Source organism: Lacerta agilis, chromosome 3, assembly GCF_009819535.1.
Source record: "Lacerta agilis isolate rLacAgi1 chromosome 3, rLacAgi1.pri, whole genome shotgun sequence".
NCBI classification, from domain to species: domain Eukaryota; kingdom Metazoa; phylum Chordata; class Lepidosauria; order Squamata; family Lacertidae; genus Lacerta; species Lacerta agilis.
In genome coordinates, this window is record NC_046314.1 from 31,094,160 (window position 1) to 31,119,213 (window position 25,054).

At 42.1% G+C, this 25,054-nt stretch overlaps 1 protein-coding gene across 2 annotated transcripts in view; it reads left to right on the top strand.

Moving 5' to 3' along the window:
- Positions 1 to 283: 283 nt before the first annotated feature.
- The window catches only part of PRIM2 (DNA primase subunit 2), a 63,262-nt gene continuing 38,491 nt past the window's right edge, over positions 284 to 25,054 (top strand). Inside the window, exons 1-6 of one of the 2 annotated variants that reach the window (XM_033143190.1) lie at positions 284 to 437; positions 735 to 838; positions 1,931 to 2,010; positions 4,519 to 4,639; positions 12,071 to 12,166; positions 12,845 to 12,982. In XM_033143190.1, the coding sequence (XP_032999081.1) occupies positions 284 to 437; positions 735 to 838; positions 1,931 to 2,010; positions 4,519 to 4,639; positions 12,071 to 12,166; positions 12,845 to 12,982 (693 nt within the window). Of the gene's footprint in view, positions 438 to 734; positions 839 to 1,930; positions 2,015 to 4,518; positions 4,640 to 12,070; positions 12,167 to 12,844; positions 12,983 to 25,054 lie in introns of those variants that run through there. The other variant, XM_033143191.1, reaches the window with a different exon arrangement.

A 25,054-nucleotide genomic window follows, 5' to 3' on the forward strand; every position in this document is an offset into this window, starting at 1 on the left:
AACACGGCTACCCACCTGTATCTGATCTATATGTTATCTTGCCTCCGCCTCTCCAACCACAACCTGCAGTCTGTGCACGTGATGCAGCTAATACATCTTTAAAAATTGAATCTTTAAATTCTTCTGACTTTGTCTGTAGATCTAAAACAAATAGAAAGTCTTTTTTTTAATTTACCATTGGAATCTATGTTCTGAAGCGTGGTTAACATTTGGACCAGCTTTTATTACTGTTTAGTTATATCCTAAACTGTTGTGATTCTGTTTGTCCTCTTTCAGGGAGAAAATGCAGTTTACTGGAAGCAGCAGACGGAAGTTGTTGAAGGTGGGGGCTGATAGACAGGATCAATACCCTCTTAGCCTTCAGTTCTACCTGCAGCCTCCCACTGAAAATATATCTCTAATAGAATTTGAAAGTTTTGCTGTTGACAGACTCAAATGTGAGTAAACGTGTAGACTAGAACAAACATTGAATTTTCAGGGTGGTTGATTACCGGTATGTGTTTCTGTGAAATTTTCTTATGTGATGCTTACTCACCCTCAACATTTTTAGGATCATAGAGTTAAGACATTAAATAGTTATTTTCAGTATGGCTACCAGTTATACTTTTATGTAAGTTTGTTATAATCAGTTGTCAAATTATTTCCCCCCAACCATTTTTCAGATAGGTATTTTCAGACACATCTTAGATACTCAGTGCTACATTTCAAAGCTGTCATTGTCTTGTTCTTTGCAGTACTCAAAGTAGTAGAGAACTTGGGTGTGAGTTATGTGAAAGGTTCAGAGGAATATAATAGAAAGCTGGCATCCGAAATTCGGGCTCATAAATTTCCGTACAAGGTAAGTAAAACGGAATAATTAACACTGAATATAAACTTCATATTTCTGTGTAGTTGTAGACACTGGAAGAAATAGTTTTAGAGATATAGTAGTGCTGGTAGATTAAAATGGTTGCACTAGGTCTTTTTAGGGGCCCCTTGCCCATGACATGTATGATGGTGGTGGTGGTGATGATAATATTAATTATTCTTATTTTATTATTTATACCCCGCCCATCTGACTGGGTTTCCCCAGCCACTCTGGGCAGCTTACAACACATAAAAATTTGTAAAACATTACACATTAAAAATTTCCTGATACAGGGTTGCCTTCAGGTGTCTTCTAAAAGTCAGATAGTTGCTTATTTCCTTGACATCTGATGGAAGGACATTCCACAGGGCAGGTGCCACTACCAAGAAGGCCCTCAGCCTGGTTCCCTGTAACCTTACTTTGTGAGAAGTAAGCGCTGGACCTCAGTGTCCGGGCTGAACGATGAGGGTGGAGATGCTCTTGGTGTCCTGTATAGGCTTTCCTGTACAAAAGACCACCAAAGGTGTCTAAAAGCATGCATATAAAAAGTGATAACGTAGAAAGAATGTACTAAATAAAATGAAATGGGCAGAGTGCCAAAACTGTCAGTTGAAAAAAAAAATCAAATGTTAAAAAAGCCAGATAGTATCAAACAGACGAAATGCCTACTGAAATTCAAGTGACAAAAGTACTACCAGAAAGGCAAAGGAATAAATATTTCTGGGCAGAGTGCTCCAAAGCTATGTCCCATAATGAAGAATGCATTGTATGCTTTTGTGTAATTTTGCATCTGGCCATGATTTTGTCCCTGATCAAGTTGATGGATCTTGGTTGGTAGTAAAAAACCCAGCATAGATTCTGGAAGCCTGCAATGTGCCCACTACTGGCCTATAGAATTGAGGCAGCAATCCTTATATCTACCGTATATGCCTGGATGTAAACTCAAGGGACTTACTTCTAAGTAGATATGCATAAGATTGTGTTGCAAGTCTTTTTATTTTAAACGTTCTTTATAATAAAGTATTTTTTGTTGTTGTTACAGTGTATTATATGATTGTTCTTAACATGCTTTTTGTAATTTAGGCTTTGGCTGAAGAAGATTATGATTCAAGAAGAAAAGATCACATTTCTCATTTCATATTGCGCCTTGCCTACTGCCAATCGTAGGTATTGTTTGTCCAGTTACTGTTTAATTGCATGTAATATGCACAAACATGTTGTGGATTTTAAGATTTGAGAAGGTTTATTTTGTAACCATTTGTTGATCCACATTCCAATATCTTTTAGGATTAATCTTATTTGGGAAACACTGCTAATTTCAGAATTAAAATCATAATGGCCGAGAGTTGAAACATCCCATCCAATTATTGTTAAAAATGCTTCACAATGGTTTGGCATGTTGCCCAAATTAACAAACTATAATTAAAGCTATCACTTCATCTCCAGAGGCTGCTGCACCATGGAGAAGGGAGTAAGCTTAGGAACCTGAACTTTAAAAGACTGGAAAACCAAGCAGATAAGCAATTTCAAATCATGGTTTTCCTGTTCATTTGGAAGTTCACACCATGAGTTGGGTTCTAAATTATTGTTAGCAAAAGCCATGACTTGTTGAGCTGTCTGAATCGAGCCTTTTCCTCAGCATTGCTAGTGGGGAGAGGTAAGTGCAAATTGCAATGTGTAAAAAGGACATATTTGTATAGTGTTGTGTGTGTGTTTTAAGGGGGGAAAACAGCAACACAACTTATCAATAAAATAACCTTACCCGTTAATATGGTGTTACAATTAAATACTGAAAACTATTATAAAGAGGAAGGCATTCAGACTTCTTAAAGAGACTGTTTCTAGGAAGCGGGTAACCATTTCCAGTTTAATCAGTGGACATCTAGGTCTTTTAAGGTGCAAGTTTATTATATTTTAATTGATGTTAGCTGCATTAGCCTTGGACTTTTCTGCAAAAGTTTGAAGTCTTTATTTAAAAGCATTAAAATGATTTTTATTTTAAAATCCACATATCCTGTCTCATCCTGTGTCAACTTGGTGAGGTAAATTTGGACATTATTTTTCAGTGAATCTGGTGGCATGATGGTAATGAAAAATAAAGTGGTTCACCTGCTGGATTTTAGTGTAGTCTAATAGTGCCACCAAGAGGCAAAAGCTTGCATTATCACTGCTTTTATTCACAAATATTTTCCAGGGTTTTTGTCTCTCCACCACCACTATTTTACAGTTTTCTAAACTGTACGGTTCTCAACATATCAAAGTTTCTGCTGGTGGCATGAGCCAAGGGCAGCTGAACAACAGGAGAGCTGAGAAGAGAAACATTGCTGGTGTCTTTTTATCTCTTACCTCTTGGCTCTGTCAGAACACATTGCCCTCTTCTCTTACGTTTTTCAGAACCCATAGAGTCTTTGCTAAATTTCTACACATGCTGCTTAAACACACACACCCTCCGCAACCCTGCCACAACTGTGCAGTATTTTTTCTGCTGCCACCATTGCTGCAGGAACAACAGCAGCGCTTCCTTCCTTCCTAGAGCCGCCTCTGAACAGCATTTTAGTGGTGGGTGGGCACTGGTGCCACTTTTGAATAGGAACAAACCATAAATCCATGATGGTTGCTGCTATATTAATTTACCCAAATTGCGCGCGCGCTCTCTCTCTCTCTCTATATGTATTCAGTATATATCAGGGGTGGCCAACTCCCAAGAGTCTGCGATCGACTCACAGAGGAAGACCCATTTTTGGGGGGTTCGAGTCAAAGTTGTTGAGTTTTTTTCAGGGAGGAGGTAAAATGTTGAGCTTTTTTTAGGGGCGCCACAGTTGTTCAGCTTCTTTGGGGGGAGCCAGTGATTTACCACAGACGTCCCGTGATCTACTGGTAGATCATGATCTACCTGTTGGACATGCCTGGTATATATGAATATGCTATTTAAAAGCTGCACCAGCACCCAATCAGTGTAGCAATGGTTAACCCAGGGGTCCATTGTGGAAGTTGGTGAGTAGTGTGATGCAGCTGGGTCAGGCCAGTGAGGAGCCCTCATGAACATCCATGGATCCCTTAGCCAGTGCCTGACCTGGCCAACCACTGCCACAAGACTTTTTAATAAACACCCACTGCCACCATTCTAAATGAACATGCACCTGGAGAGAGCCAGTGTGGTGTAGTGGTTAAGAGTGGTATACTCGTAATCTGGGGAACCGGGTTCTTGTCTCCACTTCTCCACCTGCAGCTGCTGGGTGACCTTGGGCTAGTCACACTTCTTTGAAGCCTCTCAGCCCCACTCACCTCACAGAGTGTTTGTTGTGGGGGAGGAAGGGAAAGGAGAATGTTAGCTGCTTTGAGACTCCTTCGGGTAGTGAAAAGCAGGATATCAAATCCAAACTCTTCTTCTTGTAGGAGCCACTCATGGAGTGGAAGAGACTCCTTTTGTCCAGGTAGAGGAACGTAAGAGAATCAAATAGCATAATAAGGAGCAATGAAAACTATTTTGTTAGGAAATAAATTATATAGGAAATGCAGATCCAGAAGTAGAAACGGGAATGTTGTAGGAGGATTTCAGGTTACATTTTTGTTTATTTGACTTTCAAAGGAACACCATGTAGAGAACTGTGGTTATGTGTTTTTAAAAACAACTAAACACATTTCAGCATGTGTTTCATGTTCTACCACAGGGAGGAGCTTAGGCGGTGGTTTATCCAGCAAGAAATGGACCTCTTTCGCTACAGATTCACTCAGCTAAGTGGCCACTTGACTGAAAAGTTCCTTGAAAATGTCAGCTTGTCATATGATGTTGTAAGTTTCACAACTTTGAATTACAGTGTGTGTGGTAGTGTAGAAATGCTTAATATTGGAATGGAAGACTGAACAAAGTCTGTAATCTCTCTCCCGCACAACCCCTGCCGTTCCTTTTTAACCATAATGCATGTTTGGGCTGCCGTGCTTGTTGGTAGAAAGCTACTTGGTCTCCAGCTATGCCTCATAATGAATCTTCTGCTGCTTTTCTGAGGATCTTTAGTATGGTTCTTCCTGGTACAACAGCAGGAAAGATGTGACCATGTAGTACGCAGACCAAATGCTATACAGCTGTCCAAATCCATATTCTGATTCTGAGTTTTACAAATTGATGTTCCCTCTGTGAAGATGCATCCCAAACAGATTGACTCATTTCTACGGGCAAGCTTTGTTTTTGGTTGAAAAACACTTTCACGTTAGGTTGTAAAATGCTTGCTGACAACAGCTTTATCTGGGGTTTTCGAATTTACTAGATGTATTTTTCTTAAGATACAATACAGGGTTGAATGTTCTCACTGAGAAATCTGCACTAATAGGTGACACCTATGAAGGGAATGGTAGAGATGATACGCCTAATTCATAGTCTTAACCTATTAAGGGTATGATAGAGATGATGCACCTAATTAATTAATTTTACTGATTAGTGTGTGTACCACATTGACAGGCAGCCATTATTTTACAGAAATGATGTGTGTCTTGGAGATAGTTTAGAGTTGGGATGGGGGGTGACCTCTGGCCTTATGGATTTGACTGGACTCCAGCTTCCAGCACCTCCAGCCATCATGACCAATGGTCAAGAGTTGATGGCAGTTTAGTCCAGCCACATCGCACAGCTTGTACTTAATGAGGAGAGAGCTTATCCACAAGCCCCAGTTGGGATGTCGCACTAAGCCAAACATTGGCTTAGCTCAGCATGGCACAATAGCAAAAAAGGACTAGGGAGGAGCGAAGTGGCTGCAGCCTGTATGGTCATGTGTTAGCACTAGGCCACGGTTTGGCTTAGTGTGATGTGTGAATTAGCCCAGTGTACGCTAACACCTGATCCTTGCATACTAAGGGTGAGATTCAACTCAGGAGTCCTATCAGTGGAAGCCTGAACAAGGACTTCAGCTTGTTCAGTGGGGGTTCCCTTCCTGTGATCCCCCTCAATTGGTTTGGGGGGGGGTGTCAGCAGAGCCCCCAGAGCAGCATGCAGGGAGACTGATGGAATGGTCAACAAAGCAAACCGTCGAATTCCTCCTCAAGTAGAAATCACCCCCCCCCCCAAAAAAGCACTTGAGAAAGGTTGTGTGAAGGGGATGGATTAAAATGAAGTTTGCGAAGGTCAGTTTGGCTGACAAAGTTGCTACAGAATTGTACAAGAGAATGGTGAAGGTTAGCAAGATTTATACAAAGGTTTCTCTTCGGTTATACTTGTGTTTCTTAAGGAAAGGTTAACCCTCCCAACAGCAACCAACCGGATAAACAATATGTGAGAGCCTTCAGTTCAAATCCTTTGACAAATGGCAGAATACATTTATTTATTTTTAATCCCTTTGGGGTAGTAGAAACCGTATTGCAGCTTATTTTTTTGTGTTGCAGCACTCATCCTGGGAAGCTGGAACAGTATTTGCAGTATCACTGTTTTCAGGGCAACCCAGTCAAGGTGCTCTCTAAGGGCCTACCCAGACTTACCGTATATCGCGGCGTATAAGGCGACTCGGCGTATAAGACGACCCCCCAACTTTTAATGTGAAAAAACAGAGTTTGGGGTATACTCACCCAGCCCGGGATCCATGGCTGCTGAGGCGGCGGCAGCGGCGGGGAGAGCGTCCCCCGCGCCACACAGGAGATTTCCGCGCTTGCCGCCCAAGCGCACAGCGGCCCCTATGGCTGCTGAGGCGGCGGCAGCGACGCCTGGGGCAGCGGGGAGAAGCTCCCCGTCGCCGCAAAGGAGGCCTCCGCGCTTCCTGCTGAAGCGCAGGACGGCCTCCCCGGCTGCTGAGGCGTCGGTAGCGACGCCTGGGGCAGCGGGGAGAAGCTCCCCGTCGCCCCAAAGGAGGCCTCCGCGCTTCCTGCTGAAGCGCAGGACGGCCTCCCCGGCTGCTGAGGCGTCGGTAGCGACGCCTGGGGCAGCGGGGAGAAGCTCCCCGTCGCCCCAAAGGAGGCCTCCGCGCTTCCTGCTGAAGCGCAGGACGGCCTCCGCGGCTGCTGAGGCGTCGGTAGCGACGCCTGGGGCAGCGGGGAAAAGCTCCCCGTCGCCCCAAAGGAGGCCTCCGCGCTTCCTGCTGAAGCGCAGGACGGCCTCCGCGGCTGCTGAGGCGTCGGTAGCGACGCCTGGGGCAGCGGGGAGAAGCTCCCCGTCGCCCCAAAGGAGGCCTCCGCGCTTCCTGCTGAAGCGCAGGACGGCCTCCCCGGCTGCTGAGGCGTCGGCAGCGACGCCTGGGGCAGCGGGGAGAAGCTCCCCGTCGCCCCAAAGGAGGCCTCCGCGCTTCCTGCTGAAGCGCAGGACGGCCTCCGCGGCTGCTGAGGCGGCGGCAGCGACGCCTGGGGCAGCGGGGAGAAGCTCCCCGTCGCCGCAAAGGAGGCCTCCGCGCTTCCTGCTGAAGCGCAGGACGGCCTCCCCGGCTGCTGAGGCGTCGGTAGCGACGCCTGGGGCAGCGGGGAGAAGCTCCCCGTCGCCGCAAAGGAGGCCTCCGCGCTTCCTGCTGAAGCGCAGGACGGCCTCCCCGGCTGCTGAGGCGTCGGTAGCGACGCCTGGGGCAGCGGGGAGAAGCTCCCCGTCGCCCCAAAGGAGGCCTCCGCGCTTCCTGCTGAAGCGCAGGACGGCCTCCCCGGCTGCTGAGGCGTCGGTAGCGACGCCTGGGGCAGCGGGGAGAAGCTCCCCGTCGCCCCAAAGGAGGCCTCCGCGCTTCCTGCTGAAGCGCAGGACGGCCTCCGCGGCTGCTGAGGCGTCGGTAGCGACGCCTGGGGCAGCGGGGAGAAGCTCCCCGTCGCCCCAAAGGAGGCCTCCGCGCTTCCTGCTGAAGCGCAGGACGGCCTCCCCGGCTGCTGAGGCGTCGGTAGCGACGCCTGGGGCAGCGGGGAGAAGCTCCCCGTCGCCCCAAAGGAGGCCTCCGCGCTTCCTGCTGAAGCGCAGGACGGCCTCCGCGGCTGCTGAGGCGTCGGTAGCGACGCCTGGGGCAGCGGGGAAAAGCTCCCCGTCGCCCCAAAGGAGGCCTCCGCGCTTCCTGCTGAAGCGCAGGACGGCCTCCGCGGCTGCTGAGGCGTCGGTAGCGACGCCTGGGGCAGCGGGGAAAAGCTCCCCGTCGCCCCAAAGGAGGCCTCCGCGCTTCCTGCTGAAGCGCAGGACGGCCTCCCCGGCTGCTGAGGCGTCGGTAGCGACGCCTGGGGCAGCGGGGAGAAGCTCCCCGTCGCCGCACAGGAAGCCTCCGCGCTTGCCGCCCACGCCCAGCCCGGGCTCCATGGCGGCTGAAGCGCCGGGGAGAGGCTCCATGCAGCCAGTGGCGGGGCGGAACTCCGGGTCATGATGTTGCCGGCGTACAAGACGACCCCCGACTTCAGAGAAGATTTTTCGGGCTTAAAAAGTCGTCTTATACGCCGCGATATACGGTAACTAAGAAGTGGAGGGGAAATGGGCCCCTTTCTCTTTCACTCAACAGAAGAGAGACTAATTCCACCCCCACCCCCCCGTTTTTACCAGGCAATGGGGAAGGGACTGTTATGTATTGAAGTTCTGACCCTAGGCCACTAGGGGTGTTGTGTATATAGTTTCACTCTGCCGACCGTGACTGCAGTTCTCACTCAGGTCCACATGCGAATGAAGGATTGAGAGTGCCGTTCACGCATTGGGTAGCTAGAGAGAGTTGTTACTGTTGCATGTTACTGAGTACTATATAAGCAGGCTGGCTCAGCCCTTCAGTTCAGTTCTGTTCCAGCCTGAGAATAAAGAGAGCTGCTTGGAGAATCACTGTGTCGTCTGCTATGTCCACCCACTACTTAAATGGGACCCTTCCCATTTTCTAACCTTTCTTTTAAACTTTTTAGAGACTTGTTCAATAAAGGTTAGGAAAGGGGAAGGAAGCCTTTCCCACTGCCTGCATGGGTTGCCACCAAGCCTAAATGTGCAAGGTGTCAAAGGGTTAACTTGCTCCTTTTTCAACCTTTTTGCCAATCCACTTTCAGTTCCTAGAAGTGCTTCAGAGTGTTTCAGCACTCCAGCAGCACTCCAGGAAGGCTGTTGGCTGCTTGTGGATTGACTTATTATTATTATTATTATTATTATTATTATTATTATTATTATTATTATATGTTATTATTATTAAACATGGATACTCCTTTTTATTTTAAAACTTTTTCAGTTGTGATTGTAGCCAGTGAAAATGGCAAGGTACAGTACAATTGAAGTTTATAGTTCTGTTGGTACTAATACTGTTCCTGGGATATTATTGACTGGGTGTCTTCCATAAGGCAGTCTACTGCTTGAACTTTACTGACTTCTGAATTTGTATTTAAATACACCTGTATTTAAGCGTGCGCGCGCACACACACATTTTTTTTGTTAAGAGTACATTGCAGTGCACTATTGAGGGAGGGAAAATGGTGTCCTGGAATAGTCAGATGGAGGAGCTAATGCTCTACAATGCAGTTACTGGCCGGCTGTGCCAAAAAATAAGGGTGGGTAGCAGAAGTCAGTAAAGTTCAGTTTTTCCCCAGGTAGCTGCTCTTTGATTTTGTTGTGATTTTCAACACAAAGTCTTTGGAGAGGTTTGTTAAGTAGTGCAAATGGCAGTTCTTCAGTTTCCTGTTTTTTTAATAACTGAATAGTTCTGAAAAGAGCGGGCATTTTTCATTTTATTTCACTTTCAAACCTTTCTAATTGAGCAGTAGAGGGATATAAGTGCACACTGATAATTCAGCATCTCGGTGAATGGAATGTTCTTGACTTTCTGTGAAAGCAACAAAAGGATAACTGCGCTTTGACAGCAGTTAATTAAAAGTTTAAAGTGCCTGGTATCTCCTGTGCTTTGATTTGCCTAGATGAAGTGTGGCTTCTAACCTATTTGAATTCCAGTAGTTGGATCAAAACCACTTGGTTTTTATGATGGAAGTTTTTTTTTGCTTTTGTTTTGGAGATTAGCGTCTACATAATGCATTTCTAAAAATGACAGCTGTTAGTATTCACTCATTTCCAGCAATTCAGTGGGAACTTGAGCTAGAAAACCTTATTTTCAGCAAGATGCCCTACCCATATTTTTTTGGCCATGTGGTGCAGACAGGTTGGGCAAGCCCAGCCAGACGCATAGAAAAGGAGTTGCCTTAAACCTCTTGTGGTGAACCAATTCCCAGCCCAGAAACAGAATTGAGTTCTATTGATTCCCATGGGAATCTTCTCTATTGGGTTTGGAAAGCACATAAGTACAAATAAGTAATTTAAATGTCCGACATGAAAACAGGCCAGGAAGCCAAAGAAGAAGGTGTTTGATCTTAATAATAATAATAATAATAATAATAATAATAATTAATAATAATAATACCACCCATTCCATCTGGCTGGGTTTCCCCAGCCACTCTGAGCGGCTTAAAGCATATCTTGAAGATGAAGTCTAGGTAAAAAAGAATCACACAGAACCACAAAATTATAAGTTGGAAGGGACCCAAAGGATCAACTGGTCCAGCTCCCTGCAATGCAGGAATCCTGCCCGCATCTATCCCTGGATGGGCTTGAGCCACCAACCTTCTGCAAGCAATCTTAGTGGTCTAGGTTTTGCAATGCTTCATCTATTTTTATTACTCTCTGCTGACTAACCAAGGGCCATAAGATTCATCCCGCAGCCATGTCTCCATTCCATTGTGGCTTGTTCCTCTTAAAAAGCAAGCAAACAAGCAGGGGTTGAGAGGAGTGACAATCGCCTTCCCCTAGTTTGCCACCCCCTGCAGCCCAATATGCAGCTTCATTTGTGAGCTGCCTAGCAGCCTTCCATTTTAACTCTGCTCACCAGCAGTGGTGGCTGCTAGCCTGCCATTCCTCTTGGGGCTCCTCTCCATAAGCATTTCCCAACCCCCAGTGAATTTTAAAGGATGGGGGAAATAAATGTTAACTACCGGTAGAAGGAAGACGAATGATAAAGAGCAATAGTGACAGTTGTCCAAGCAGCCCCAGAAATGTCATGGGCAATAGAGAGAGGCCCTGAAGTACCAAAATTAACATCCCCATTGAATGGTGGTGAGAAACATCTAATTCTAGATTAATGGTTTACTAGTGGACTGCACCAATTAGTTGATTTCAGCTGGCAGCCCTACAAAAATGAAAATGTTATTAGGAAACAAAATTATGAGTTTAATTACAAGAATTATTAGGATTTTAGACACTAGGTTCTTGAAATTTGTTGGTACATTTAAAAAGAAAGTTGGCATCCATGCTGGTTTCTTTTTTTCCCTTGGAAAGAGCTTCATTTCAAAATAACTTACCCAACTATCAAGACGCTATAGAAGGCAGTTTAAAACTGCTATCGATGGTCGGGCAATGCTTGAGTGAAAAGCTGAGTTTTAATAAATGATGGAAACCTCACCTGCAGGTATTGGCGGTGGGGGCGAGGGGAATTTATTCCACGAAAGAAAGATACCAGTGTGGAGAATGTTCACCTCTGTGCTGTCACAAGGTAGAGTTCCTTAGGCTACAGCACAGTCAACAGGGTATCATCTGAAGATCTTTCTTCTCATGATGTTGGGTTAGTTGAAATGATTTTGGGGTGATGGCAGGACTGCTGATGGTGGAATATCCAAGAGCCTTGAGAAAAGAACTACTGGTATGCAATAACTTCTAAAGGCCTTCCTTAGGGGGCTCTATTCCATTCCAGCTTGCTTAATGGTGCATAAGGCTCCTTTTACAATGTGAACCATAGGAAGGTAAAACAAAATCGAAAATTCTTTCTAGTAGCACCTTAGAGACCAACTGAGTTTGTTCCTGGTATCTGAAGAAGTGTGCATGCACACGAAAGCTCATACCAGGAACAAACTCAGTTGGTCTCTAAGGTGCTACTAGAAAGAATTTTCGATTTTGTTTTGACTATGGCAGACCAACACGGCTACCCACCTGTAACTGTCATAGGAAGGTAGTTTCGGTTTCTGTTTTTACTACTCAAAGGCTTAGTTATGAGGAAGGAGGATGTTGAAGTGGGGGGGAGAACACAACTTCTTCATGCTACTTCTATTTTTGTTTCTTAACACTTCATACTTCATTTACCTAATTCAAATAGTTACTACCTCATTCGGATGAGTCCTCTTCCTTTTTCATTCTTTTGTATTCCTTTTCCTTTAATAGTACACACCCGAGTCCACATTTTTGCAAGGCTTAGCTTAGATGCCTCACTTATTTTAACATTGTAACTATAAGAGATCTTCTCTTATAATGTTTTCAGTGATTTTCAAAGTCAATGACTTTTGTTTTAGATTCCAAAATCCGAAAAGGTGAACATTGGAGAGAAGCTGCGAAACTCAACTGCTGGTTTGGGTGGTGTTAAAATAGAAGAGTTTGTCTTTTACAAGGTAAGTGAGCAGGCTGAGGTGGTGACGGCATTTTGTATAAATGGAAAAAAAAATCTGTATTTTCATTCTCATAACCTCAATTTCCCAACCCATTTGGGCAAATAGTGCTACTACTTCATTTTCTAATTGCTTCTGCCCACAGTTCTTATGCATATGACTTGCCTTAAAGGAAATGATTTGCCAATGTATATAGTAATCCTAAACTGCAAATATCTGTGCAGTTAAGCAGATGATGTATTTCCCTGGGTGAAAGTTGGGTAAAACAAATACTGGGCTGCATTCGACTACGCTATTCTGTTAGTAGAAGCCAGCACAAGGATTCCTCCTAATGCAATGGGTCTTTCCTCCTGTGCCCCTCATACCTCCCTCAGATCCACTCTAGAGGCTTGAGAGAACTTAAGAACAACGTGTGGATTGGGGGGAAGAAGGCAAGCAATCTCCTTAGCACTAAGTTGAACCCCCCCCCCATTATACCCAGAAGGAAAGTACTTTCTGTGAAATGATCGCTAAAGGAATCTTCCCAAATTTAGACTTGGAAGCACTGTTGTTTCACCTTAGGCTTCTCAGGACCAATGAGTGTGCTAAAAGTAAAAAGGAAAAAGAAAAGAGTTGTTTATATTTAAAAAATGGCCTGGTCTGTCCTTTTCGGAGATCACATCTGCCTTTTCTGTCTTTCAGGTTCCTTTCTGTGATGCTGTGGATTTAGTCCGTGTGAGAAAAGTTTACCTTCATGGCGGCTATGCCTATGTACCTCAGCAAGATTTTGTTACCATTGTTCTGAACAATTACAGAACCAAACTGTCAAAAGCCCTGGCAGTAAGTATTTTTCTTCCTAATTTGCTCTGTGTTTTACACTCCCTTTTCAGTTTTCATTTTTATAAATGGTAACATTCCTTTCAGCCTGCGAAAGGTGATTGGGATAGGGCATGGGGATTTGTCTTTCAGGATTTGAGAAGTACTTCAACTTCTTCATCTTTTTTTTTAAAGCTTCTTATCCTCATTATGTAAGACTTCACCTTACTGTACAATGTAAAATTGGAGCCTTTCTGCTTGAGACGGCATTAGTAATATACAGTGGTTTTATACAGCAGTTCTTATTGACAAGCAGTTTTCCGCTCGCTCCATTTCAGCAAACTTCAGAATAATATTAGGAACAGGTAGAGGAATGGGGGCAGAATAGATAGACAGATAGATAGATAGATAGATAGATAGATAGTCTTGTGAACCGCCCTGAGACCCGCAGGTATAGGGCGGTATACAAATTTAATAAATAACAATAATACTAAATAGTGATGCTTGTTTTTCAACTTGCTTGCTATTCAGTCAGTTGTATTACTCTTAGAGACAGAATAAATACTGTTGCTGGGGAAGGATTTGATGCCAGCATACCCTTTAAAAAAATCCTTATAGTTCTCATCTGGACAAGTAACTTTGGTGTGGCTAACGCAGCTGTTTGACTTCATCCCCAGAGGCTCATTCCATCGTCTCTGGAGAGAGATGGATGCCAGCAACAACTTATTAATGCAATCCTGAAATGTAGTGCCCAGAACTTCCAAACCAAGGTTGGAGTGATGCTGAGTATAACTGGGTTTTTGTGTGTGTCTTGAAAACATGGTTGCTACTACAAGTAAAAAAAAAAAATGAAACCTGCCATTTCTGTGACAGCATCAGTGTTGACTCTTGCTTAGTTTGCCATCCTCAAAAGTGTTGCTATCTAGTCATTAATTCTGTAATCTTCACGTAGGAGAGAGTTGCAGTCCACAGTTCGTCTCGAGTTTTCATTCTGCCATTATCCCAGCTGTCCAGTTTTCAGCCGGTCCTTCCCATTTTTCTATCATCTGCAAATTTGACTGCTTCTGTGTTATTTTTTTTAAGTGCAGTTTTTCAAGCCATCATGCATTAATGATTGCTAGTATTTAACCTTTTAAAAAGTAGTTTCTGCAGCTTAGCCACTTTCTTGCTTGCTCATCATGTATTAATAGCTTTTTAAAAAGAAATTACAAACACTGTAAGAAGTAGGTGAGATAGTTTCTGAAACATGAGGAGCTATAGTGGAAAGTTCAAATCAATATAACGGTTCTCTTGTGCCTGCATTAATGGAAGTGGCTTTGAAGAGGATCTTATTCTTTGTTTCTCTGCTCGTGGCCAAGGTTTCTTTGTGCTTCAGAATTAACTCGTTCCTTCAGGCATAAGACTTGATGTTTTTTACAGCGCTAGTGTATCATAGCGACTTAAAAGGCTGAGATGTGAACTGGGAAGCCTATAGTTTTACAAGGTTTTTACAAGGTTATTTGTACAGATAACATGGAAATGGTTTGGGTCCGTTGGTGCTGTTGCACAGATAGCATTTCCACTGACCTCTCCAGTTTTTGTTAAATAGCATGGATTCTCCTCCAGCTTACTTTGTGATCAAACTGAATTACCTTTCTTCAGTGTTGCATTACCTGCTTTGGGAAGGTCTGATGCTTGGTGGAAGAGCATCTACTCAGTAAGCAGGAGGCCACAAGTACAGTCCTCTGCATTTCCTTCTAGGTTTGTGTATGTTCCCAGCCTGAAACCCTGGAGAGCTGCTGCTAGTCAGTGTTGAGAATATGGAGCTAGATGGACCAGTGGTCTGATGTTTGGTGTAAGACAGCTTCTTAGGTTCCTAATGAAAAATACTATCATTGCTATTTTATTTATAGCTGGAAGCTTCTTGCTGCACATACCATTGCTTTGCTTGACACATGACTGCCCCGAAACACAACAGATTTTATACAAATGGCCTACTTGTGATGAGAAGACATCAGCAGATCCTAGTTGCTAGGAGACAGCAGAACACTGAAATAGCTTCTTTCGTACTTGTGAAGGTTTTTTGTTTTGTTTTTTGCAGTTTTGTATAATAAAACTGTTCTTGGAGACTACAGAAATCCTTATAAATTTTCACTTTAAGCTTTTGCAGTGTAACCTGCAATCATTATTTTGAATGTTTGTTTATTTAGGTTTGGGAAACATTTCAAGGTAGCTGAAGTTTGGATAGTGGGGTTTTAAACTTGCTTTTATCAGATGCAACTAAATGCGGATAAACCCCAATTAAGAAGCTTTTAAATATATTGATAAAACGATTGTTCAGTGTGCTAAAGTGAGGCCACAGGGTGCTATGTGTGTTCTGGCCACCAAGCCTATGCTACAAATGGTAAAGATCAAGGACCCCGGGTGGTTAAGTCCAGTCAAAGGCGACTATGGGGTGTGGCACTCATCTCACTTTCATGCTTCAGCTTCTCTGCCCCACCCCCTAAAAAATAAATCTGCTCTGAAAGGTTGGAGACACATACAGAACAGACTTTGAGGGCACATGGTGGGGCTGGAGGGGGGTGGAGATATTCACAAGTGTATTTCTGTTGCGCAAGTGGGAAGGCACCAGCCTTTTAGCTTTGGAGCTTAGAGGTGGAAATGCTGCATATGGAACCATGCTTCTTTACGCCTTTTGGTCAAGGATTCACCTTTCCTGCACTACTCAAATCTGTAAACACCATTTTTCATGTAGCTCCTAGCAGTAATTTGTGTTTGGGAATGAGAGAGGGAGTATGCAATTTGATACAGATGGTGTTCAATAATATTTGATCACCTGAAGTTTCAAACTGTGAAGAAGAAGGCTTTGTGTTGTGGCATTAATATCAGAAAATTGTGATTAATGAAGGTCTTGTCACTTGAGATTCGTTTCAGGTATTGAGTTTTGAGTGTTAACCCAAAGTAATTCACTGTAACATAAATGGATGATTTTTATAATATGCATATACAAGGTTAGTAAGGTAATAACTTTGACAGTGCAGTATAAAACATGATTAAAATGACTTTGTCCTCTGGATGCTTCGTGCTGAAGTGCAGCAGAAAAGTGCTTTCATTTTAGTATAATTTCGTTTAATGCCTTTCTATTATTTCTGTGCCATTTATTATTTTTTCCCATTTGCGATACTACAGAGCAGTTAGAAGATGTTTGGCATTGCTTGTGAGTTCAAGGTACTTGCAATATTTTCCTGAAATATTTTTTAACAATTTCAGTCGCTGCACAGTGAAGTGCATAAATATTATTTCTTGCAAGGCCATTGTCTGAGGTATGCTTCTGCCAGTGAATAAGTCAAAACAAAGTCAAAATAGGTTTAGAGGAGAATTGTTGTTTTTACAGAGAAGGCACTCAAGATGGACCGAAATTACACACAAGCATTTGTGGTCATTTCTACCCAGTGGAAGACTTTCCCCTTCTCCTGGATTCCTTCACTGGGAACCAGCTGTGGTTCTGGCCCACATCTGGAAATTATGGGTGCCCCTCCCCTCTGATTGAGAGTGCTTTAAGCACAATGTCTGCATATTCATAATTCAGGCTGTTGCGTCTCTGATGCCTTATCGCTTTGTATTGAGCTCCAGTAAGGTTTTAGTGTGCTGTCTTTCACATAGTGATGCTGTAAGAACTTAGAATCCAGTAGAAGTAAGAATCAATTGCATGCTGGCTGGGAATGTATGGGAATTGTTTGAAGGAAAGTAATGTTTATCTCATTGTGGTGTGTTTTTGAGTTTCAAGGGTCTGGCCCAGGAACTCAAGTAGACTGAGAATCACTGTGGTGATGTAATCCCACAAGTTTATTCTTCATCACTGCCGTAAACCGAGAATTCAGGGCTTATATGGATCCCTGTAGTATTTCAGTGCATAGGAATTGAGTTGGAAAATGGAAGGTCTAAGTTTCATTTGATCTTGATTGCTAGTACTAGTGTTTACTTCTCCTGGCAGATGACAGTGTGCAGTTAGCCTTAATGATGCATTAATAAAGCTGATGTATGTTTTGCTCTCGGAGGCTTAGTTTGGTCAGAATCAAGTACTTCCAGAGTTAACGCTAAATACATTACCTCTGGTAAATGAGCCACCATAGCCACTAGAGGGCTGTGAGAATTTGTGTACTGGACTTTTTACACTCATCTACCTATGTACTATCTGAAACTGGCTTTAGTTACCAGATGTGACACCCCCCCCCCCCCGCTCTCCTATCCCACTACTAGTAAACTCACAATTTCATCCCTCTTCAGCATCCTGTACATTTCTTTTCAGGGGTCTTCTCTGCTATGGCAACCCACTTAGTTTCCACAAGGCTTGGAGGAGGGATGGATCCCTCCGATCCTCTTCTACCAGCTCACTCACTTGCCTGTATGCAATTCTTCAATGCCAGTGAGTGCTTAAATACAAGGTCAGTTTTGTGACCTTGTTGGTGTTGCATATTTATTCAAGTTTTATTAGAGATACTGATGCATCTCTCACTCTTATTTCAAAATTTACCTGTTAGCAAATATGGGATAAATAATTGATCTCCTGGTACTAGATTTTTGCTAAAGTGAAAAGGTGGTTTATTTTAAGATTCACATGCAATGCATGCTACCCTCTCTGGTGCCAACCCACTACTCAGGGAGGCTTACAGCAATTGAAATTGAATACAATACAATAAAATATATTAAAACACATATATAAATATATTAAAATGCAATGGATTTAAAAAGCAAAGATGGAGATCAGATAAAATGACCTTCACACACACAAAAATCAGCGGTATTTTATCTCTTGTGCTGCAGCAGTAGGAATGATGCTTTATGTCTTTTGTAAAACACACATTCAAGTTGCTGAAGCACAGCCTTTTGTGACATCCTAAAGGCTGCAACCATATGTTCTAGATTCTCATTGCCTTCGGGCTTCCCATTCCTCGTCCCCTCCTGGTGGTTAAAGAGCTAATATAGCAATGATGGGGTGTTTCAGATATTTTGTTGGACTATAGGCACAAGAAACAACTAAGAAGAAGCTGTAACAAATATGTTCCCCGGAACTGTTGTATAAACAAGCCATCTGTTGTGCACAACATATTCCAATTCTCATGGATTCATTTGAGTTAACCATCTATTTTTAACTGGTAAAAATGTTCACAGATGGCAAGTTGTTAAAAAGGACAAAGTACTTTTGTTTGCCGCATAACTCTTTGGGCTTTTTTATTGGCTTAGTTATAGCTTCGTTTCAAAATCTGAACTTAGCGTTAAAGTTTTGACAATTTACTGAAGTGAAACCACTGAAAGAAGGGGTCGAAATTGGAGTTGTGGGGAGGGGGTTGCCATAGCGTCGCAGCAATATACATAGGCACTTCATTATTTCTCATTGCAAGGTAAGATAGAAAAGTTATAAGGAAAATAAGCACTACATGCAGGGATAGTAAAAAGTGGTGCCCGGCAGATGTTGTTGCAGTGGGGGTCTGTTAGTGGAACAGACTCTCATAAGAGGTGGTGGACTCTCCTTCCTTGGAGGTTTTTAAGCAGAGGTTGGATGGTCATCTGTCATGGATGCTTTAGCTGAGATTCCTGCATTGCAGGGAGTTGGACCCTTGGGGTCCCTTCCAACTCTTAAGATTCTGTGATTCCAACACTCAGCCAACATGGCCAATGACAGTGGAGTTCAACATTTGGAGGGCAGCACATTTGCTATAAAAGCATGTCTAAAGTGAGGGAGACTTAGTTTGGGGTTATATTAAGATGTGCTTCGACATTCTGAGAAGCAGGAACATGTAATTCCCAAAGAGTAAAATCAAGCAAAAATAGCCCTTAGAGTTCTGGGTGGAAGGTTCTAGATCAATTTGTGTACCACTCTTTAGAAGACTTTGTGAACTAGGCAGTATTCACACTTAGTATAAATGTGCCATTATGAAAATAGTGTCTTGTTAGGGAAGAAAACACATTTTAGCATTAATGCATACATCTTGAATAATTCATACATCTTGAATATAAAAAGAGCAGTTCAGTGTTTCAGTTTTCCTATAGTGTTAGTTTGCTTTGGTTTCAAAAGCGGAGATTAATTACCATCCTGAATAGCAAAAGAGGCTCTTGTTAGCTACCACAAACAAAAATTCATCAAATGTTCGTTCAAAATTAGACCCGTTGAAATTTATAAACCTAAGATAGCCGTGTTCCTTAATTTTGGTGTGTTTACTCTGAATAAGACAAAATGTATACAAGCCTGCACCTACTTACCTGGAAGTAAGCTGATTGAACTAAATAGGACTTAAAGTAGGTGTGTATAGGATTGCATTGTAAAATTGGATATTGAATGTCTTCAGGCCCCTCAGCCACACAGTACTTTTTGAGCTTGTAGCAAGTAGCCTGCTACTCGTGCCATTCCACAAATTGGTTTTAGGGAAATGGTCTTTTATTCAAGACTCTGCAGCAATAACTTTGATGAGGTTCTGGAATCTAGAGGCTCATCACAGTTACTGCTGCTGAAACAACTTCCTTTGTCTAACTGCAGTAGCTCTCAGCTTCAAAACTTTTTCTCCCCTTGCCATTATCTCTTCAACTTTTCCAAGATCATGTTCCTTAGGTTAATTTTGCAATTGCTTCTAGCATACAGATATTATTAAAATCCTGACATGAAACTGTCAGTTAAGTAACCTTTCAAGTGAGATCAAAGGGAGCAGGTAAATGGCTCCGTGAAATGAAACCTGAATTCTTACATTGGGGGGAGAACTATTTTCTTTAGCCAAGTCAATTTTGTTCTAAATCATACTCTGCTTAAAGAATTGATGTTTGTACACTTTTATATCATCCTATTTCCATTCTAATGTCATGTAAATGGAAGTACCTCGGTTATATTTTACACCACATTGGTTCAGTGATTTACTAGTGCATTTGTGTATTTGATGTTACTGAATGCAAAAATAAAATAAAATATTAGAGCCAATATGGGAGGTGTGCAAGTGATTTCTCCTCTCATTTTCAAGGCTTTCCTATTATTGAGAAACAGCCATGCTATTGAAAGAGGCTTTATAGAAGGCTTTGTATGTAATATTGCACGAGTGGATTCTGCCACTTAAAGCTTTACTGCTTGAGAGCTACTTTGTTCTAAAGGTGAACCTGCAGCATAGCAATTTTAAAACGTTAAATTAATTTCGGTTTTGCAGCATGCCTCCGTCCCTCCTTCCCCCACTTCCTCCTCTAACCTTAGTTATGCAGAATGACAATGAGAAGCATATTTTCAATTTTGTTAAGTTTGTTTTTTTTATTACTAGATGCAAACTATTACTGGGAAGAGAAGCTTTACTTGTCTGCCAGAACTCAGTGGCTGGTCTGCTGTTGGTTCAGTAACGTAAACTTAGGGATATAAACTGGCTTCTTCATCCCATCATTGAAGATTGTATTATGTGCATAGGGGGGTACATTTCAACATGGGGCACCTTTCAACAACTGGAATATCTGACTTCTAATACTGCACAATGATTGGCCAATATGCCAGCCAATAAGCTTTTAGTATGAGTAACTGCTGACATTTAGTTTTCAGCCATTTCTTTTTACAACTGTTGTGTTACTCAGTGGATCAAGTTCTAACCCCCCAAAAGTGAAAAGGAAACTTTGATTTTGAAACAGTTAATCAACCAGTAATCTTTTAATTAGGTAAGTTATATTTATTCACCTAATAGTTTATTTAATTATGCTTCTAAATACACTATCAATAAGTCACAAGTATTTTTCTAAAATGGTTGACAATACTTTAACCAAAATGGCTGCACCAGGGGCAGATTTCAACAGAGCTTAGGGGGGTACATTTCAACAGTGTTGAAAGGTGGCCCTTACCATTTTTCAGTTAAGTAATTATGAAAATTGACTTGTAATTTTTTAGATCAACACCTAGCTTGGATTAAAAAGTTTCAGGATAATTTTAGGCTACAGTTTATGGCTACATGAAGCATGATAAGCCTAGGCCTATAACAGTGTATAGTAGGACTATTAGGGCTAATCAGGGTTGTTACATTTAAAACACTCAACTTTGTTTTGTTAGGCTTACTGTTGCTTTAAATAGAATTTATAAACAAAGAACTCATTAGAAGCATCAATAAAATCTTTTTTCCTCTTAAAATTTTAATAATCACTTAAAATATTCAAGATAATTTATTATTTGTTTTTGAATTAAAAAAATAAAGTATAAATTTAAGAGATTTGAAAAGTTTAAGATGTTACTTTCCATACAGTTTAAGACATGTATTATAATATTAAGATCCTAATAATTAAAATGCTTAGCCCCATTATTTTGGCTCTTTCAGATTATGTCAGGGAATTGTCCCTGCTGCAGCGCAGGGTGGTGGAAGGGCTCTCCGGATGCTACAGAGAGCCCCAGTCCCACCTTGCCAGCAACTCCTCCTCTGGTAGCGAAAGGAGCGGCAAGACATCCAGCGAGGAGGGGGAGAGTTCACAGGGGAAAGGGAGTAGAGGCTCTGGGGATGCAAGAGAGTCCCAGCACTCCCACAGTCCCGAGGGCGATACAGGGGGAACGCAGTTACCGTCGCCCCAAAGACGTCATGGGGTGAAAAGAAAGGATGGTAGGCGGGGTTTTCGTATACCGAAACTCTTTTGTTGGGGTCAGAACCGGAAGGGGCCATTCCCGGATTCTGACACCGCTTGATACAGACATGAACTTTTTAGCTCTGCACTGTACATAGTTTGCACAATAAAATCTTTAAAGGAAACAGCGGAGTTCTGGCTGCTTACTCATGAGCAACTAACTGAGAACCTTACAGCAATCCAGGAATCACTGCAGTAATATAATAATAACTATATTATTTTGTGAATGAAGTTTATTTTGGGAAAACATTTGAAATTAGAAGATTTTTTTCTATTGTTGAAATGTACCCCACCTCCCGTTGATAACTGCCCCCTGGGAGGGGCAGATTTCAACAAAGTACATACTTCATTAAAAATGTAAAATTTGGTATTTTGCCTTTGTCTAGAAACTATGGGAAAAAATTAGAGGATACCTCAAGTATCAACTTAGTTAATGGTACTTAGAACTTTAGTTTTTAAAGCAGTATTACTTCACAAATAATTCTTAAGTAAAAATTGTTGAAAGGTGCCCCCCTCTCCCCTATGTGTAGAGTGGCTGTCAACCAAAGTGTTCTTTTAATAAAAAATAAAATAAAAAAATAAAAAATCCTTCCAGTAGCACCTTAGAGACCAACTAAGTTTGTTTTTGGTATGAGCTTTCATGTGCATGCATGCTTATTCAGATATCTGAAGAAGTGCTATCTGAAGAAGTGTGCATGCACACGAAAGTTCATACCAAGAACAAACTTAGTTGGTCTCTAAGGTGCTACTGGAAGGATTTTTTTTTTTTTTTAGTTTTGACTATGGCAGACCAACATGGCTACCTACCTGTAACTGTACCTTTAATCATATGCAAAGACCAGGGTTGTGTATCCATAGAGTTTTTGACTCCATTTTGCCTAGCAGTGACTCTTTGCAGCGTAGTGTGAAAGCTGCTAGGAAATTTCACTATAGTTTCAAAAATAGTTTGTCAAGTGATGCATGGAGTTCTTGTTAGGGGCTTTTCTTTAAAAAGGTAGAAAATACCTCTTTGCGGTGCCTTGGACTATTAGTAGTAGTTCTTGTCTTGTATGTGCATGTTCAGTGCTGGATGCTGTTCTGGGAATCCAGGTCTCTGCTGAACAACAAAAACAAGTATTTTTCACTCGGTCTGGGAATTCTTTACTTGAGGTAGTTGCTTGCATTAGACTACAGGCCTAAATATTCCCAATAGGCGAGAAGTCTCTCCTGATTTTGCAACGCAGTGGTGTGTCCCATTGGATTTCTCTTAAGACTGCTGCCAACATACGATCTCTCTCAAGTCTCCCAGGTGCGATATAAACATTCCATTCATTCCTTTTGCTTGGACATTTCTCAATAGCCATGTTTTCATGTAACAGTGAAGCATGATTTAACACTCTCAGAATGACCCCGAGTGTTTAACTCTCCTCCTCCCCATTACCTGGAGGAAGACTTAGGCAGAGTGGCTTTGTGTCATGTCTAGCCCATACTATGTGCCAGACACGGAGTCTTCAGATGATGAACCAGACACCCTGTAGGTTGGAGACCTTGAAGCAGGCAGAGTTCCCTGGAACCAGTGCTGAGGATCCCTTGAGGGGACCTCTGTGGGGGAGACCTGCTAAAGAACCCTTGGAGCTGTCCGGGCTGAAAAGTGACAACATATAACATGTCTACATATCCAGATTCTTCGCATAGGTCATGAGTAAGGGGTTGTTGTGAGTTGACAATCCCTGAAAGTTCTTCACTACTAGTAGCTGTGGTTTGAGTGTGGTCTAGGAGGCAAGCATATCCTGAACCACCTGGTTGCTAGAAACAGCACAGGTCTCTGGCTCCTTGTTCTCCTTCCTTGCTATGTTGTACCTTGTCTGAGCTCCCTGTCATACTACCTTGGTCTGTTGCTTAGCCTTGTCTCTGGATCACACTTTAGACCTAGACTGATTCTCCATGCTTGAACATGGTTTGTTTTGATGGTGCTGCACCTGTAACCCTGCCCTGTTTGGCGAATGTTTTGCTAAGAGGCTTAAACCTCCTTAGGATTTGGGGCCCTAGCCTCTCAGGAGACTCACTGGAGCATGATACTTGGTTTAAAACAAACTCAAGTGTTCATAGCAAGCCAGCTTATAAAAACATACCAGAGTTTGTTTTAAAACAGGATCCCTGGTTGGTTCAAATGCAACACTAAATTGGGATTCTGTAAAAGTGAAATAAAACTCTGACTTTCTCCTATGTTGTGTGGGAGGGGGGAATGTGTGACCCCCAATGCTTCACTCAGGCTCATATAGGCATCCCTATGCAGTGCTAAACTATGGTTTGGTGTTACATGTGAATGTAGCCATTGTCTCTTGTACCGGTATTTCCCCCCCTGTGTTTTAATTTGACTGTTTAGGAGGTCTCTAGACACCCAAATTTAAAGGACTTTATGGAGTGGCTAGAGAATGTTTTAAATAATATTTTGAAGGCTGCCATCATATGCACCTACATAGTAAGCCCCATTAAACTCTGTGGGACTTCTGGGGAAATAGGGATAGGATTGTGCTATACTGTTTGCATGGACATGACTGGGTTATGGTAAGTTACTTAGTAAAGACTTTGCAAATACCAAAAGTACACATCTGCTGTACTGTAACGAGTGACTTAATTTCTTTGCATCAGTGATATAAGATGTTATAAAACCAATAATCTTTTAATGTTCCTCATGACAAATTACTCTAATATCGGTTCTAAATATATCTTTTCTGGTGTTTAATTTAAAAAGTCCATTCATTGAAGCAGATTATAAATGAAATTAAGAGGACTGGCAATCCTTGTCTCTTTTGGACTTTTCATATATATATATATATATATGTATATGTATATATATATATATATATATATATATATATATATACACACACACACACACACACACACACACACACACGAGAAATGGCCTTATTGCATCCTACTGCAATGAGACAAATTACTTACTGGGTTGTAATAATCATTTCTTGAACTATATCAAGTGAGTTAGCACTTTGGTTAGTCTCATAACTTACACACAGAGACAGAATTACTTCTGTGATTTCCAAGAATATGTCTAATTTGTAGCTCTAGCATAATTTAAGATTACCTTTCTATGTGAGGGAACTTTTTAGGTGTAGAAAGTTGAAATAAATGGCTCTTGGCTTTGTTCTTCATACTGTTTAGCAAGCTCTTTTTATTCAACACTGGTACAATGAGTTTTAAATCATCAGAAAAAATGATTTAAGATCTCTTGCATGTTTGGAAGATCTTTTTGTTGTCATACTTATGGAAAATGTGAATATGAAGCTGTACAAAAATTGTGTACCTCTCAAGCTTTTTGTTTGTCTGAGATAATCCTTCCCTACTGATGGTTCTGGGTCATCGACCATCTTACATTTTCCTGCATCCACAGAATTGTCAGCTCCTGTCACGCCTCCTTTTTCAGCATCTCCCAAGAACTATATTTTGCTCTTATAACTTCTAAAACACAAACCTGTTATTCATATACTGTGG